The sequence below is a fragment of the Alternaria rosae genome (genome assembly GCF_020736505.1).
Source record: "Alternaria rosae strain MPI-PUGE-AT-0040 chromosome Unknown BKA58scaffold_9, whole genome shotgun sequence".
In the NCBI taxonomy this organism is placed as follows: domain Eukaryota; kingdom Fungi; phylum Ascomycota; class Dothideomycetes; order Pleosporales; family Pleosporaceae; genus Alternaria; species Alternaria rosae.
In genome coordinates, this window is record NW_025763578.1 from 275,963 (window position 1) to 289,824 (window position 13,862).

At 50.8% G+C, this 13,862-nt stretch overlaps 8 protein-coding genes across 8 annotated transcripts; 4 read left to right on the plus strand and 4 right to left on the minus strand.

The window, feature by feature from the left end:
• Positions 1-470: 470 nt before the first annotated feature.
• On the plus strand, positions 471-1,259 carry BKA58DRAFT_462254 (uncharacterized protein; the record flags this gene model as incomplete). The annotated part of the gene is made up of 2 exons (XM_046174840.1): positions 471-484; positions 539-1,259. The coding sequence occupies 2 exons, from the start codon at positions 471-473 to the stop codon at positions 1,218-1,220; spliced, it is 696 nt and encodes a 231-aa protein (XP_046021750.1). The 3' UTR covers positions 1,221-1,259.
• Positions 1,260-1,299: 40 nt separating this feature from the next.
• BKA58DRAFT_404620 (Alpha/Beta hydrolase protein) lies at positions 1,300-3,108 on the minus strand (the record flags this gene model as incomplete). Its single annotated transcript, XM_046171855.1, has 3 exons — positions 1,300-2,510; positions 2,552-2,639; positions 2,986-3,108. 3 exons carry the CDS (start codon positions 3,106-3,108, stop codon positions 1,300-1,302), a joined length of 1,422 nt encoding a protein of 473 aa, XP_046021751.1.
• Positions 2,929-5,432, plus strand: BKA58DRAFT_390852 (cytochrome P450 oxidoreductase). Its single transcript, XM_046170862.1, has 5 exons — positions 2,929-3,046; positions 3,111-3,417; positions 3,497-4,102; positions 4,161-4,868; positions 4,949-5,432. Coding segments are annotated over exons 2-5 (1,785 nt in total). The 5' UTR covers positions 2,929-3,046; positions 3,111-3,416; the 3' UTR covers positions 5,419-5,432.
• Positions 5,433-6,478, minus strand: BKA58DRAFT_390857 (phosphoglycerate mutase). The gene is made up of 4 exons (XM_046170863.1): positions 6,410-6,478; positions 5,983-6,350; positions 5,749-5,905; positions 5,433-5,691 (listed from the first exon to the last, which is right to left on the minus strand). Coding segments are annotated over exons 1-4 (723 nt in total). The 5' UTR covers positions 6,411-6,478; the 3' UTR covers positions 5,433-5,494.
• A 67-nt stretch (positions 6,479-6,545) lies between these two features.
• BKA58DRAFT_233402 (heterokaryon incompatibility protein-domain-containing protein) lies at positions 6,546-8,833 on the plus strand. Its single transcript, XM_046166529.1, has one exon. The coding sequence runs from the start codon at positions 6,621-6,623 to the stop codon at positions 8,550-8,552; it is 1,932 nt and encodes a 643-aa protein (XP_046021754.1). The 5' UTR covers positions 6,546-6,620; the 3' UTR covers positions 8,553-8,833.
• Positions 8,687-10,095, minus strand: BKA58DRAFT_233390 (uncharacterized protein). The gene is made up of 2 exons (XM_046166528.1): positions 9,834-10,095; positions 8,687-9,765 (listed from the first exon to the last, which is right to left on the minus strand). Exon 2 carries the CDS (start codon positions 9,682-9,684, stop codon positions 8,821-8,823), a length of 864 nt encoding a protein of 287 aa, XP_046021755.1. The 5' UTR covers positions 9,685-9,765; positions 9,834-10,095; the 3' UTR covers positions 8,687-8,820.
• Positions 10,096-11,044: 949 nt separating this feature from the next.
• Positions 11,045-11,950, plus strand: BKA58DRAFT_322601 (uncharacterized protein; the record flags this gene model as incomplete). The annotated part of the gene is made up of 4 exons (XM_046167859.1): positions 11,045-11,219; positions 11,322-11,399; positions 11,452-11,742; positions 11,805-11,950. 4 exons carry the CDS (start codon positions 11,045-11,047, stop codon positions 11,948-11,950), a joined length of 690 nt encoding a protein of 229 aa, XP_046021756.1.
• On the minus strand, positions 11,772-13,261 carry BKA58DRAFT_233438 (uncharacterized protein). The gene has a single exon (XM_046166530.1). The coding sequence runs from the start codon at positions 12,860-12,862 to the stop codon at positions 12,098-12,100; it is 765 nt and encodes a 254-aa protein (XP_046021757.1). The 5' UTR covers positions 12,863-13,261; the 3' UTR covers positions 11,772-12,097.
• Between the last annotated feature and the right edge of the window lie 601 nt (positions 13,262-13,862).

Sequence of the window (13,862 nt, forward strand, 5' to 3'; positions counted from 1 at the left end):
GTGGAGGCGCACCGCTGAGGTTTGAGCGTGCCCGGGCGACCCGACGCGATCCCCTTTGGCCAAGCAAATGACGTATTGAGGCTAGTGCGAAAGACCGCAAGTGCCGGCCACCACTGCTACTATTGAGTATGTGACCACACACCGTCATATATCACAATGACATTTCGAAATTATGTAGGCTTCGAGATATGTTATGTCTGCTGGTTGCATCTCCAGCTCATGTTTCTCTTGAAACTCCGAGCTTGTATCGCCTCGTGACTGTGAAGCTGCACTGAGCGATAGAGAGGAGCATTCGTCAGGTCCTCTCTCACTAATCGCCAAGATACTGTGCGCCTTCACCCTGTACGTCACGGTCCTTGACTAGCGTCTGTACAAAACAAACGCAGCGTACGCAACAAGATCTCTCCTCTACCTCCACAACCCAGAACTGACAACAAACTTGCGGGATGGTGCCACCCAACGCGATCACGATGACGGGTCCGTTGTAGGAGATGTGAGTCAGCACACTAAAATCCTGTACTAAGCCAACAAGATGCAGCACCTTGCGCAATCAGGCCGAGTCATCTCTACTCAGACTGCCTGGCGAGCTGCGCAATCGTATCTTTGAGTTAGTTGTCGGCGGAAACATCGTTGTTGTATCCACTTGGACCCAGCAACCGGCAAAACCCTTCGTCTATCTCACCTCCGCTGATTCTTCTGGATCCGACGCAAAAGGCACCCAGGCGAGCAGTCGTGCACCTGCATTGGGAATCTTTACCATCGGCCTCGTATGCCGTCAGCTACACCAAGAAACAGCCCTCACCCAGTACATAAAGAATATCTTCCACTTCGACGACATGGAAGCTGGTCGAGCTTTCGTGGACGGTCTCACTAGTACACAGCGAGCGCTGCTCACGTCTATATCCCTCAACGTCGAGGGTTACTTCGGCATAGATTTTTCATGGGATTTTATCTCAAGTATGTGGAGGTACGTTGCGGACAACGACACCGACATGTTCTTACCTGAGCTGGAGCGTGTCTACATCAGTGTAGATGACCAGAAAGGCTCTCTTCAGGCGAAGGAGAAAGAGGTACTTCACGCAATTGGGCGAAAGCTGAAGATCCGTATAGCACGCGAGGAATGTGTTTCGCTTATGAACCTTGATGTGTTCCAGGGAATGGAGAACCGAAGTCAAGCAAAGACAACCAAACTGAGCTGGAATGGTGGGGCACCCGTCTAATCGGGGGGTCTTTTGTACCGACACCACGAAATCCAGTCGTTGCATTTGGGTCATATACTCTGGATTACCATTGACGGTTCTACAGCATATGGAAAGCCCTCGAAACAGCAAGACTAACAATGGGATAGCTCATAATACGATCATGAGAACCATGCTTAATAATCTGTTCTCTGATGATCCCACGCTTCCCTTTCCATTCCACTTCCCATCCACCAGCACCTAGAGGCGTCTTCGCCTTAGTTTTGGTGTTCTCCAGTTCTTCGAAAGTCATGGAGGAAGGTATGTCAAATGTTGCGTTAACGGCATACCAGAAAAGGGTGTCTGAATGACTCCACGGAATATCGTAGTCATCTTCGGCGTGTATCAACGTGATGTCGTAGTTTTGCCGCTTGTCGTCGACTTTGATACTGTCCAGCCGGTGAACCAGTGCTGCAAGCTTCTCCTTGGATGGGAACTTGGTGTTGATAAAACGGTTCAGTAGGTTCATAAGCGGCGGGAATACTGCGAGAGGGGAGAGCAGCGGGAGGGTGCGAGCAACCTTGTACGTTCTGGTAAGCGACTCCACATCGGCGAATGGGGCGACTAAGACAACTCCAGCTAGAACGGTAGGAGTAGGCTGTAAGGCCAAGTAATGAGTGAGTGATAACGCTACGGCAGTACCCATGGACTGGGCAAAGACCACAATCCTTTCCGATGGTATATCCGCAGTATCCGTTACGAACTTGAGCAAGGTAAGCGCGTCAGTAAGAAGACCCGCTTCCGAAGGCCACCCAGTACTGGTACCGAAACCGCGATAATCGATAGCCAGGACATGTACGTTGGTCGATGTCGCGCTCATCGCCCTGTAACTTTGGGGCCGCCATCCAGATCCCAGTGTACCTGCTGCGCCATGTAGATATATAACTACTTCCGCAGTAGGATCTTTCAGTAAGCGAAAGGAGATTCGGTCTTCGACATTCGCGCAGAGACCGACTGGCTCCTCACGGAGTTGGGTTTGATGTTGGCGGTATGTCTCCAGTGGCAGAACGTGCCAAGCGTGTAGAGTCTCCCCATCTGGCGTCTTGAGATGAAACGGAGTGACTTGATTACGCAGAAAGCCCCATTGCTCGGGGACGTTGATATCCTGACCCCATGTTCGGGTTACTCGGTGCAGGAAGATGACGTGATCCTGTAGAGTCGGGATGGTGAGGAGTAAGACGAAGCCGAGATAAGATCCGACGAGGCCAATGGAGATTGAGAGAATGAATGTAAGCATGCTGGTAGCTATAGGTATACCTGGCCTATCTCGTGCTTGAATAGTCCAGTCGCGACCAGGACGATTTGAGATTTACAGTAGCGGTAACCGATGTGGGGTAAGCGGAGCATGATGAAGAATGCCACATGTTTGGACGTGTGCAGTTCTTCGTGCGATGATGCACACTACTCAAATGCTCAAAAGTTCACAACATTGGTTTTGAGGACGCGTTGCAAATTCACTAGATTACGCGTGATGGTCGTAATTCGCGGCAGTGGCCAATTGGGCTAGCTCAGGGTCATTGTATGTGCCGAGGTTTCCAAGGTTAGGCAGCACAAACCTCTCAAACGCGTCAACTCCACACTCCTTCCTCCATCGCACTCAAAGATATGTTGAGTCCAGAAGCGCCATACTATACTCCGATCGCGACAGCTTTCTAATACCTGCCATCGTCTACGATATCGGCTTGATTCTGGACTCGGTCCACGCAACGCCAGCACATCCAATCATATCGCACACATGTACGCTGACCTCCAGGAAGAGGAAGGCACCACTGATGGCGACTCTGGTGACTGGACCGATCCCGAAACAGGTAACAGCGTAGAAGATGATGACGGCACATGCGAAGATGATTCCTAATTCGGCATGGGCCATAGTAATACGGTGAATCAGGAAGTTCCACATTAGAACAAGATGATGTATCCTCGGTGCTTATACAGTACGCACGGTCGCAGCACACATGTTTCAAGCTTTTACGGGAACCGATATACGTCCCTTAACGACGAGGATATTGTGCGCATGCTCAACCCGAGAGTGTGGAATATCATTCGAGCTGACCTTCCTACTTTGCCGCTTTTATCCTTGCAATGCACGGATATCCTCATTATTCACTACCCTCTTCACAGCTGAATCACCACTCAAACTGATTGAGAATATTTTATTATGAGTGAGTTGCGAGGAAAAGTGTGTGAGCAGCTGCGGGATCGGTGACCGCATTCCAAAAAAAGATTAGGCTGATGGTTGCTGACCACACCTATGGAAGTGGCTTTCCTATGTCGCTTCGAGCGTATATATGGGCACTTGAATCGACTGGCAATGGAAGGTACGAGTTCCAACCCCAAGCTTGAGGTACAGCGTTTCACAGCCAACATGGGCAACTCTGCACCGAACATGCAGCTGCCAGACGCAGCGGCCATCCTCCAGTCCGTTAACGCTACCATAAATCATGCAGCCTATATGTTCCCTACTTCTGGATACCAAGTCTTCCAGTCTGTACTTCGCACCCTCCTTACACTCCTATTTCTCTTTGTTACATACCATTGCTTTCACTACTTCACATGCGAACTTGCGCCGTTCGGCTCGGGCCTCAAGGCTCTCCCAGGTCCGCGCTCAACTCTCCCTTACTTAGGTCGCGTCCACGATGTCGACCGCATGCAGGCTTGGACCTCAATGCATACGTTCAGCAAGCAGTACGACGGACTGTTCTCATGTACACTGGGTGGCGAAACGCATATCTGGATCGCGAGAGAAGATGTTGCGCAAGACTTGCTGGTCAAGAATGCGGAGCTGAGTTCGGCGAGGGCAGACATAGGTTCTTTTCCAGGGGTGACGCAGGACTTCTTGTACTTGCCTCTGCTCGGGTACACGGGTTCGTCTGGCAATACCAAGACTCTCAACTGAGCCTACTACTGACCTCCGACTTATAGATCACTTCCACCGTCAAAAAAGGTTCGCAAACGCAATGATGACCCGCGCAGCCAAGAACCAATACTACGGTCACATCCAGCTTGAGATGAAGCGCTTCATGCACGAGCTCTCTCAAAAGCCAGAAAACTTCTTCACCCTCACCCATCTCTTCTGCGCTAGGATCAGTTCTCGCCTCGCATACGGCACCACCGATCGTTCAATAGAGCACATGACCAATGCTGGCGTCTTCATCTCCCAACTTGGCCCTTCTGGACCCATACCCAATCTCATGCCGTTCCTTAGATACTTCCCTGAGTGGATGGCGCCGGGTCAGCGTGGAGTGCGAGAACGTCGAGAAAGGGAAGCAGCGCTATGGAAGGATACGTTCGATCTGGCAAAAGCATCCAAAGATACGACAATTTACACGACCGCAAGCTTAGCTACAAAAGCTATTGGCTCCGATACCGACCTTCTCTTCGCTGACGAGGAAGAGGCCAAGGCTGCAGTCGGTATGCTTTGCACTGTTGCAATCTATACTATCGGTGGGCCTGCGACGTTGTTCATCATGGCTATGATTCTGTATCCGGAATGGCAAGAGAAAGTGCGTCAGCAGATTGATGAGGTAGTTGAGAAGGATGAGATGGTGGACTTTAACCATAGTCCGCAGTTGCCGATTTTGAGGGCAGCTATCAAGGAATGTGTGAGATGGAAAAGTACTGTTCCACTCGGTAAGTTCCTTTTCCCCCCTGTTCCCTCAATGCTCGATCTTTCCCAGGTTCCATACAGCATGAAGCTAATCTGTCATCAGGCGTCCCCCGACTCCTCACAAAAGACTATACCCACTCCGGGTATCACTTCCCCCGCGGCGCTGTCGTCCACGTCCTCGACATCGCCATGTCCCAAAACCCCACCACCTACTCCTCCTCTCCTCCCTCCCTCTACGACCCTTCTCGCTGGCTGGACCCATCGTCCCCCAATTTCAAGTCTCCATTGACCGAACACCCACGCTTGAAGGGCCATCACATCTTTGGGAGGGGCAAGAGAGTGTGTCCCGGCCAGGATCTTGCGGAGGCGGAGTTGTTGGTCTTTTGTGGCAATTTAGTCAAGAATTTCGAACTTGGGAAGAAGAATGGAGTAGAGATTGGACCGGACGAGTGGACGCCACATGTTATTGGAGGACCGTTACCGTTCCCCTGCGAGATGAAGGCTAGAGATGGAGAGAGAGCGGAAGCGATTGGAAAGTGGTGGGAGGATGTTAAAGAGCAGATGGAGGAATGAAGAGGTTTTTGACGCTGATTGCGTATAAGCGTGCTGTTCTTTTGATGTATCATATAATTCTACCATACTCCATGTTTCAACCAGTGACAATGCCCCACGTTGACCAAATGTCAATCGTCTTCTTTCTCTCCAGCAGCCTCTCCTCTTCACTCTCATGATCGCATGCTGCAACTCCTCTCCTCTCCTTTGATTCTGCTGTCTCCCTTAGTAGGGTGCTGTCACCATCACTTGAAAGTTCATATGAACGGAACTCGGCATTAGACCACCCGGTGGCTGGTCACAGATGATTAGCAATCGTCAAACTAATGCAGCGATCAAGTAACTGCAAACCTTGTGCGCTCAACGAGCCCTTCCAGTCATCAGTTAGGAAGTGTAGGAAGCAGCCATGCGAGACCACAACAATATTGTTCTCTGGTCTGTCCCGAAGCCATTTACGAGCTCTCTCGGCTCTAGCAAAGAGTGCAGCACTTGTGAGTGATGCGTCAGTCTGCCAGAGTTGATTAGCAAACACTGTACTGACATTCATCGAAATAATGGATAAAGATTTGATGGCTTACTCCATACCTTTACTTGCCAGCCCTCCTCCACAAGGCCAAGGTCCACTGCAGTATTCTCGAACTCTTTCTGAAGGGGTTCGAAATCGCTGCCAGTGTCGCAAGGTAAGCTGCTCGCTTCTTGTAACGAGGGCAAGGCCAGGACCTGGACGCCTCGGGACGCTTCTAGCTCGAATCCTAATAACGCGGTACAGATCGTTCGTCGTAGAGGCGATGCGACCACGAGCTCAACTTCATCATGGTACGGAAATGTTACCGCAATTTCATGACACTGGCGCTCCCCGTATGGTGTAAGCGATGGATCTGGGATGTTGTGGTTGCTGTAAGACAGGTTGTGGACGCCTTGCGCGTGCCTGGCGCAATGAATGATACGTGCCACTGTGCGCAGGTCAGTCGAATCAGCCTTGTGCAATGTTGATTTGGCTGCAGGCACTCACTCGCAAAAGAAATTGCCCAGTAGCAAGATCAGTGCGACGGAAGCTGAGCGAAAGGTGGTGCGCAGCTGCCTGATCGGTGGGCGAGTGTGCAGCGGGGCTGTGCCGTCCACGTAACATCTCAGCCGCCCTGCGCTCCCACCTGAGTACTTTTCATCACCTCAGTTTCATCCAGACATACTCCCTTCATATCTTGGTGCGAACAGCTGTGAAAATGGAGGTTTCTGAGCCGCCTGCCAAACGTCGCAAAGTCACTCCGAATGCAAGCCACAAGCCAATCATCAGGGCCAGCCTTGTCCGCACTCAGCAGAATGACTCTTCCCTACCCGCCTACACCTATCGAGCTCTCAAGAAAGAAGACGAGATACGCATATTCAAAGTCGAAAAAATAGAGCCGAATGAGTGGCAATACGACATCGAACATACAACATTGACCGATGCACCACCCTTCGAAACCGTCTCGTATGTCTGGGGATCGGATACGCGCCGCAACATCCTACGTCTGCGAGATGATCGGACGATACGCATCAACGACAACCTTGCCAAAGCCCTTCCTTATGTCTCGGCGGAATGCAAGACTGGATATCTGTGGATCGACCAAATCAACATCAATCAGTTTAGTACACGAGAGCGCAATCATCAAGTCAAGATGATGGGTGATATCTACAAGAAGGGCGAAAGAGTCATTGCTTGGTTAGGTACGGGGGAGAAATCCAGCAGAAAGTTCCTTACTCTCATCGAGGTAGCGCAGACCTCACTCGAAGCCAGAGAAACCCTCCCTCTCACCAAAGCCAAGATTGAGGAATACCTCTTGAAATGTCGTTTGAGTGTTTTGTTTACACTTTCAAGGCTTCTCCAGAGCGCCTGGTTCTCCCGCGCGTGGGTCTTTCAGGAAATCGTGCTCTCTAAGCACGCAACGTTTCTCTTTGGAGACATTAATCTACCTTTCTTGGCGCTTGTGTGGATATCAAAAGTATTTGCTACGTCAAATATCCCTGATGTTGCACGAATTCGACGGACAAAATCTACTGAGCCGGTCCAAGGCTCATCCAGACCGACCTTGCATCATCAAGTCGCTTCGATACGTGCCTGCAACACTCTTTCTATGATGCATGTCAGCTGGGCCGCCATATCTTATGCTCTCGATGACGTGTTAGTTCCTTTCATCTCGGTGCTTTCGAAAGTATCTCCAGTTTTGCAAACTACAGACTGTAAAGACTCTGTGTACGCATTTGCAGGCTTGCATGCTTTCAATAAGAACTACGACATACCCATCGAAATAGATTACGATTCTACATACGAACAAGCCCTCATAAACACTGCGATCTCGATCATTCGGAACATGCGTAATTTAAACATTCTTTCGTATTGCGAACGGGAAAGAAGCCATACACAGCCATCGATGCGATTACCTTCATGGGTCCCGGAATGGAGAGCTCCAATTGCGGCACCCCTACTCGTGACTGCAAAGGGAGGCTATGTCAATTGTTACATGCGACATAATTGGGTTGGATCTTCAGATCCCTTTGAACTACGCGTGAGGGGTATTTGTCTAGACACGATAAGCGTCTGTTGTGCCCCCGAATTCCGGTTCCGGACCGACAGGTGGTATAGTGAAAACCTCAAAGACTACTTGGCTTTCGAAAAACGACTGGATTGGATAAATGAGCATGTTTCATGCTCCCGCGAGCGGCTTCTGGGAGCTCTCATGACAATGGCGTATACCCCTGATATCCGATCCAAGGACTACTACGACAATAGGTCTGGCTACACCATCAAGGATTTGCTGGATGCTTATGAAGAACATGTATTCAAAGGCAAAACCTCCCATCCCATAGAGGAAAGTCACAAACTCCATGCGTTACGTTATCGTACCTATCTTGTGAACAACAGACAGCTCTTCTTGACGGAGAATGGGCATATAGGCCATGTCAAGCAGCCTTCCGGTGGCGATATCATCTGTACTTTGAAGGGATACTCACATGTTGTTGCTTTAAGACCTTGTGGAAACAATCGCTTCACTGTGGTCGGAACTTGTCACGTGGAGAGAAAGCTGTTGGGCATGAAGGATCCATCTGTCGGGGTTGACCGGTATCTAGAATCATTTTGGACAAAACACAAGGGCGAAGAGTTCATCTTGGTATAGTATCCAAACAAGTGAAGGCGACTACTGCTTACACCAACGCATTCTGTACCGAATTCTACGAACGTATAATTGCACTATCTTTCGTTCGATGGGCGGACTGGTCACGCATATATGTACTGCTCTGGGGTGATGGGCGCCCAATACATCAGCTGACGGCCATTTCTAAATTACCAAGTCTATTACTCTATTGAAGTCATTACATTAATCTCAATCCACCCACTTCGTACAATATATCATTTCCGTCTCATCAATCGTACATCAAAACCATCTAGTAGTAGGTGTAAACAGGAGAGGCAGGAAGAGTGCCAAAGTCACCGGAGCCGAAGGGGCTGCTGGGAGAAACCTTTCCGCCATTGACATCAGAAACGCCGAACCAAGCAAGCTCACTGCACTTGCTGACAGTGATAACAGCGAACGCGGGCGCGGGCTGCGCAGCGTATCCCCAAGACACGGTCAGGTCAGTACCGCACGACTGGTTGGCCCAGCTCTCAGTAGCAGCGTTGGAGCCCGGCATGCGGATAACAGTGCAGTGCTCGGTCTTGCCGTCTGCAGTGACGTCGAAGTTGTAGTCGCAACCGGAGTTGCCGTCGATGCAGTAACGGATCAAGTTCGAGACGGTCCATGTCTTGCCCTCAACGGGCTTGGGGCTGGAGTTTGGTGTTCCGGTTACCGCAGGGCAAGGGGCGGCAGTTGGTGTAGGAACAGCGGCTGGCTGAGACCCGGCGGATGGCGTAGGGCAAGATCCGGGGTGGGCAGGGTTGCAACCTCCGGGAATGCCAGAGATGGATGAGAAAGTGGCGGCTGGAGCTGAGGTTGGTGTAGGGCACGATCCGGGGTGAGCTGGGTTGCAGCCGCCGGGGATGCCGGATATGGATGAGAAGGCCGCCGCTGAAGTAGCTGTTGAAGTCGACTTGGGGAGGAGGGCGATTTGAGATGAGCACCATTCGCGGATGCGGGCGGCGTCCTCACCGTAGCAAGCGGTTCGGTCGCATGAGCAAATGACTTCAGCGGTTCCTGCGGCGACGCATGCGTCGTAGGCAATCGTGCATTTATCCTCACGCATGCGGAGAGTGGGAGATGCTGATGCAACCGATGATAGGACCAACGCGATGGCGACAGATTTGGCGAACATGTTGGCGATTATTTCTTGTGGGCCTTGTGTGAATTAGGAATGTATGGAGTGTGTTGAGGAGACGCTGGTAGTTATTCTTGACTGTCGGTGGATGATGAGGATGGAAACAATTGGAGATGCGATGGCTGGACTATCTATCTTTCACGTACATGGCCACAACGATGTCATCCTAACTGTTGGTAGTAACAGAGTGTGATCGGATATACGGAGGAGGAACAGCTGATCACGTCCTTGCTTGGCCCTGGTGGCATGGTTGTGGCTCTTGTGAGGCTCTCGGAGAGGCGATTCGAGTCTCATTGGCTCGCGTGCGGGACTTCTACGACGTTCGGCTCTTGTTGCGCCGCAATACGAGGCTCAGTCGCATGATATGACGATATTGTGCTCAATACGAGCGACGTTTCTTGGTTCAAGGGTCTTTTTCGATAGTTCGGATGCATCCCGGCGAGGCTTGATGGGCAGCTAACGACTAGTCGCTCCATTATTAGCAGCCAACTATGGAATAGCACCTGTCAAGCGAGCTTGACGAAGCTTGAAAGGTAATCGCTTCGGCTGTCATCCGGGCAGCGGTGACAAAATAGGACCAAGTTGCAAGGTAAACCTACATTTGATATCACTTTTGGGATGCACGCACTGCATACCAGGGTAGTCACATGTGCCGAATACGATTTGGCTGGCAGTTTGTGAGTTTGTGACGTGGTTTTCGGCTAGCCGGTCGTCTCCATGAAAATAAATCCCCGCGTCCGGACGCTCCGCTTCCAGACCATCACGAACGGCGCTTCGTGATTGTTGCATGCCTCGGCGGCTGCGGTTTGGAACGTGCTGGAGAGCGAGGCTAAGCTGGCACAGTTGGTGTGTGTTAGTGGTAGTTCATATCCTAGTCGCCCAAGTCAAGCCGTGCTAAGCTTTACGCGACAACGGCATCAAGCTTCGTGCCCTTTCGTCCTTGGTCGCTGCTTCATGGCAACTTCTCGTCTCGTTCTTCGCTGCCACGGCGGATGAACCCTTCGTGAAGCGGTGTTGCAATCAGATCGTTGGCGACATTAACTCTGGCGCATGCGGTGTAGATACTATATAGCTCATTCATACAGGGTCTTTGCAATGCAACTGAAGAACGCCGTGACGCTGTTGCATGGAGCAAGTAGAGAAATGTCGAGGGTTCTTGCCAAACAGCCTCGCCCGCTGGGCGACCGCGCTATCTCGTACCGGTCCTAGTGTCATGCTTAGCGCAGCGCCATGCCACTCCCGTCACCCGCAATCGTCATCGTCAACACCAAGGGATTACCACAGACGGCAAAGAAGGCGCTGCCAACCACCATAGACGGTCGAGATAGACCCACCGCTACAAGCTAATTGATAGATGATGGCTGCCGCTACTACCGAATCCGCCGACGTGACTGGCCCACGTAAACCGCCCACAACCGAGGAGTTGTCGGAAGCCCTCATCGTCGATGTATACGATCGCGAAGGCAAAACGAAGACGTTGGGCGAACTGGTCAAAGGCCAGAGGACTGTATTGGTGTTCACCCGACATTTCTGTGAGTGCTAGTCAATTGCAGGGTTCATGTACTACGCTGGCATCATCTCGATCAGGAGAGGAGTGGAAGACCAGAATGCATGAAGGATTCTAACTTGTACAGGGTGTTTGAACTGCCAAGCGTACGTCCGCTGCATTAGCGAATCTATACCGCCATCGAACCTCCCTCCCAATACTCAGAGTAAGCATCAGCCGTGCGAAGTCATAGCACAGTCATCTAACAAAAGCTCCAGTTCTCATCATAGGATGCGGGTCCTATCAGCCCATTGACACATATGCTACCAACAGTTCCTCCAAATACCCGATCTACACTGACCCAAGCCTTCGGCTGCACAAGCTCTTCCAGTTCAAATCCAATCTAGCTGAGGGCAAAGCCGGTGATGAACAGCGAGATTACATGCGCAACGCGGGTAGCGCCATGTCCAGGATCTTTGGTGGTATCAAAGGAGCCCTCGGGAACTTGCAGCACGTAAACTCTGTAGGACCGAAGGCATTGAACGGTGGTGAGGTGGTTCTATCGGCTGGTAAGTGGTCGGCTGTTGCCCATTCCTTTCGTGGTAGCAGTGCTAACGGAAGTGACGTATAGATGGCGAATGCGAGTATATGTACCGCATGCAAAACACGGTCGATCACACCAACATCTCAGAGCTGGCGAAACTGATTGGAGCCGAGTATACCCCAGTGAGCGGCGAAGGGGGTAAAGACCAGACTGGCAATACCCCCGCAGCATAGTTCTTTATATTTCCCAGTGTGTTTAGACTGTCTACCGGGACTTGCTCTGACCGAAATCACATCAACGTCCAAAAAGGTTCTGATTATCTAGTGCATTCATGACAATCTTCGTACCCAACGACATTAATAACCTCAAAGGTACGCTGACTATCCACGTAGCACAGCTAAGGTCTCTTCAGTGTTCTTGGGTGAACTGAGCCATCCATGCTCAAAACGCTCCTTCGCGTCGAAGTACTCGATTCTAATTTTGTCCTCCTCGATTAGCCATTTCAAAGCCTCAAGCGGGGTTTCACCCGCATCATTCCTCGCATCACGCAATTCAGGCCAGTGGGCAACCATACAAGCTGCACTTTGGTACATCCCACTGAGAGCAACGATATGCAAGAGGCTGCCACCTGAAGAGTGTAGAACAACACCAGAAACCTCCTCCGCGCTGATCTCACTATATTTAGTGTCTAGCTTTTCGCGGAACAAGTGGTCTGGAGATGCAAGGGCGTCGACAGCAATGTTCATAAAGTCGTCAGTACCTTTGGACGGCTGTAAAGGCGCAGGATCAAAATCATCGGCTGCAGATAGGCGATGACACGGATGACTGGCGTCGCTCGACAGAGCGAAGAATGTTGTGTTGCCCACATGTCGGAATCCCAGATTGCGAAAACTCTGTTCTTGATCATCGTGAAAGATGCAAGGAGTCGACCTCCTTGCAGTGCTTTCGCTAGAATTGGCAAACGCGTATACAGGTTTCTTGAATTGATCTGAGAACGCCTCCAGTATATTTCGCATGATGTGTGCGCTCCCACTATGGCAACGAGCTGAATGATTTGTCGTGGTACCGTTGAGCAGAAGGAGAAGACCAGTGTCTAGCTCCGACCCCAGATTCCGGACCCCTTCTTGACGGCATGCTCTTGACATTCCTGTCTCAAATGACCGCAGCGATCAAATAGCTTGAAAGCGAGATCTTTTGTCGGGTTCGGGGTGGCGAAATGACTCATCTGGCGATAAAAGTCGGACGTTTGAGTGCGGTCGATGAGATACCCGGGGTAGAGGTCGAAGCCGACGTGCGCTGACCCGTTACGAACGATGTTCAGCCAATCTTCCTTTTCTACAGATGGTGTTAGACAGTGCTTGTATTTAGGTATGGTAGTATTGAATAGTGGTTGTGGTTGAAGCTCGTAAGTTACAAGAAAGTACCAACAGCAGATCGTCAGCAACGGTTTCGACGAAAGATCCCGGAAACCGAACTTTGTCAAGAAATACATGCTAGTTCCACGTAAAATAGTTTTGGGTATATTCTGAACCTGAATGCAGCTTCTATACTTCACTCGCCGCATTTCTACATGCCGAGGTTGCTCCACGTCGTCGCTGCAAAAGTTGAACGAGTGAACTTACCGTTCATGTCGTACCCCACGCAGGATGTAGTTCGGTAAGTTGTGCTGTAGTTTCAAGACATAACGAAACGTGAGATGCGTCAGATAGCGAAGTATCGAGGTTTTCAGATGGTGAGGTGGATAAGAGGTTGAAGTAAGTATAGGAGGAGGGCGAAGAAAGAAGCAGCGACAGGAGGAAAGGCGAGCAGACCCTTATAGACCCCGCACGAATGAATTTAACTAGAACTGTCTAGATTGACTGCGACGTGTCAATCTCGGTACTTCTGTTCATGCAGCCAGGTCGGGAGTCATGCTTCAGCGACACGGCGTGAAGCAGAACAGACCAGAAGCCGGCCTACGCATAAATTCAGCAATACAAACTTAGAGGGCATGGCCGAATATTATTCGGAACCCTCTCGAGCCCATGAAAGTCTGCGTTGACGAGCTATTTATCACTTCCACCTCCAGTCTACCACCAACGAGCGGCCATGACTAGCCCACCACCAAATTGTAGCCACAAGAAGTCCAATACTAGCATGTGATGC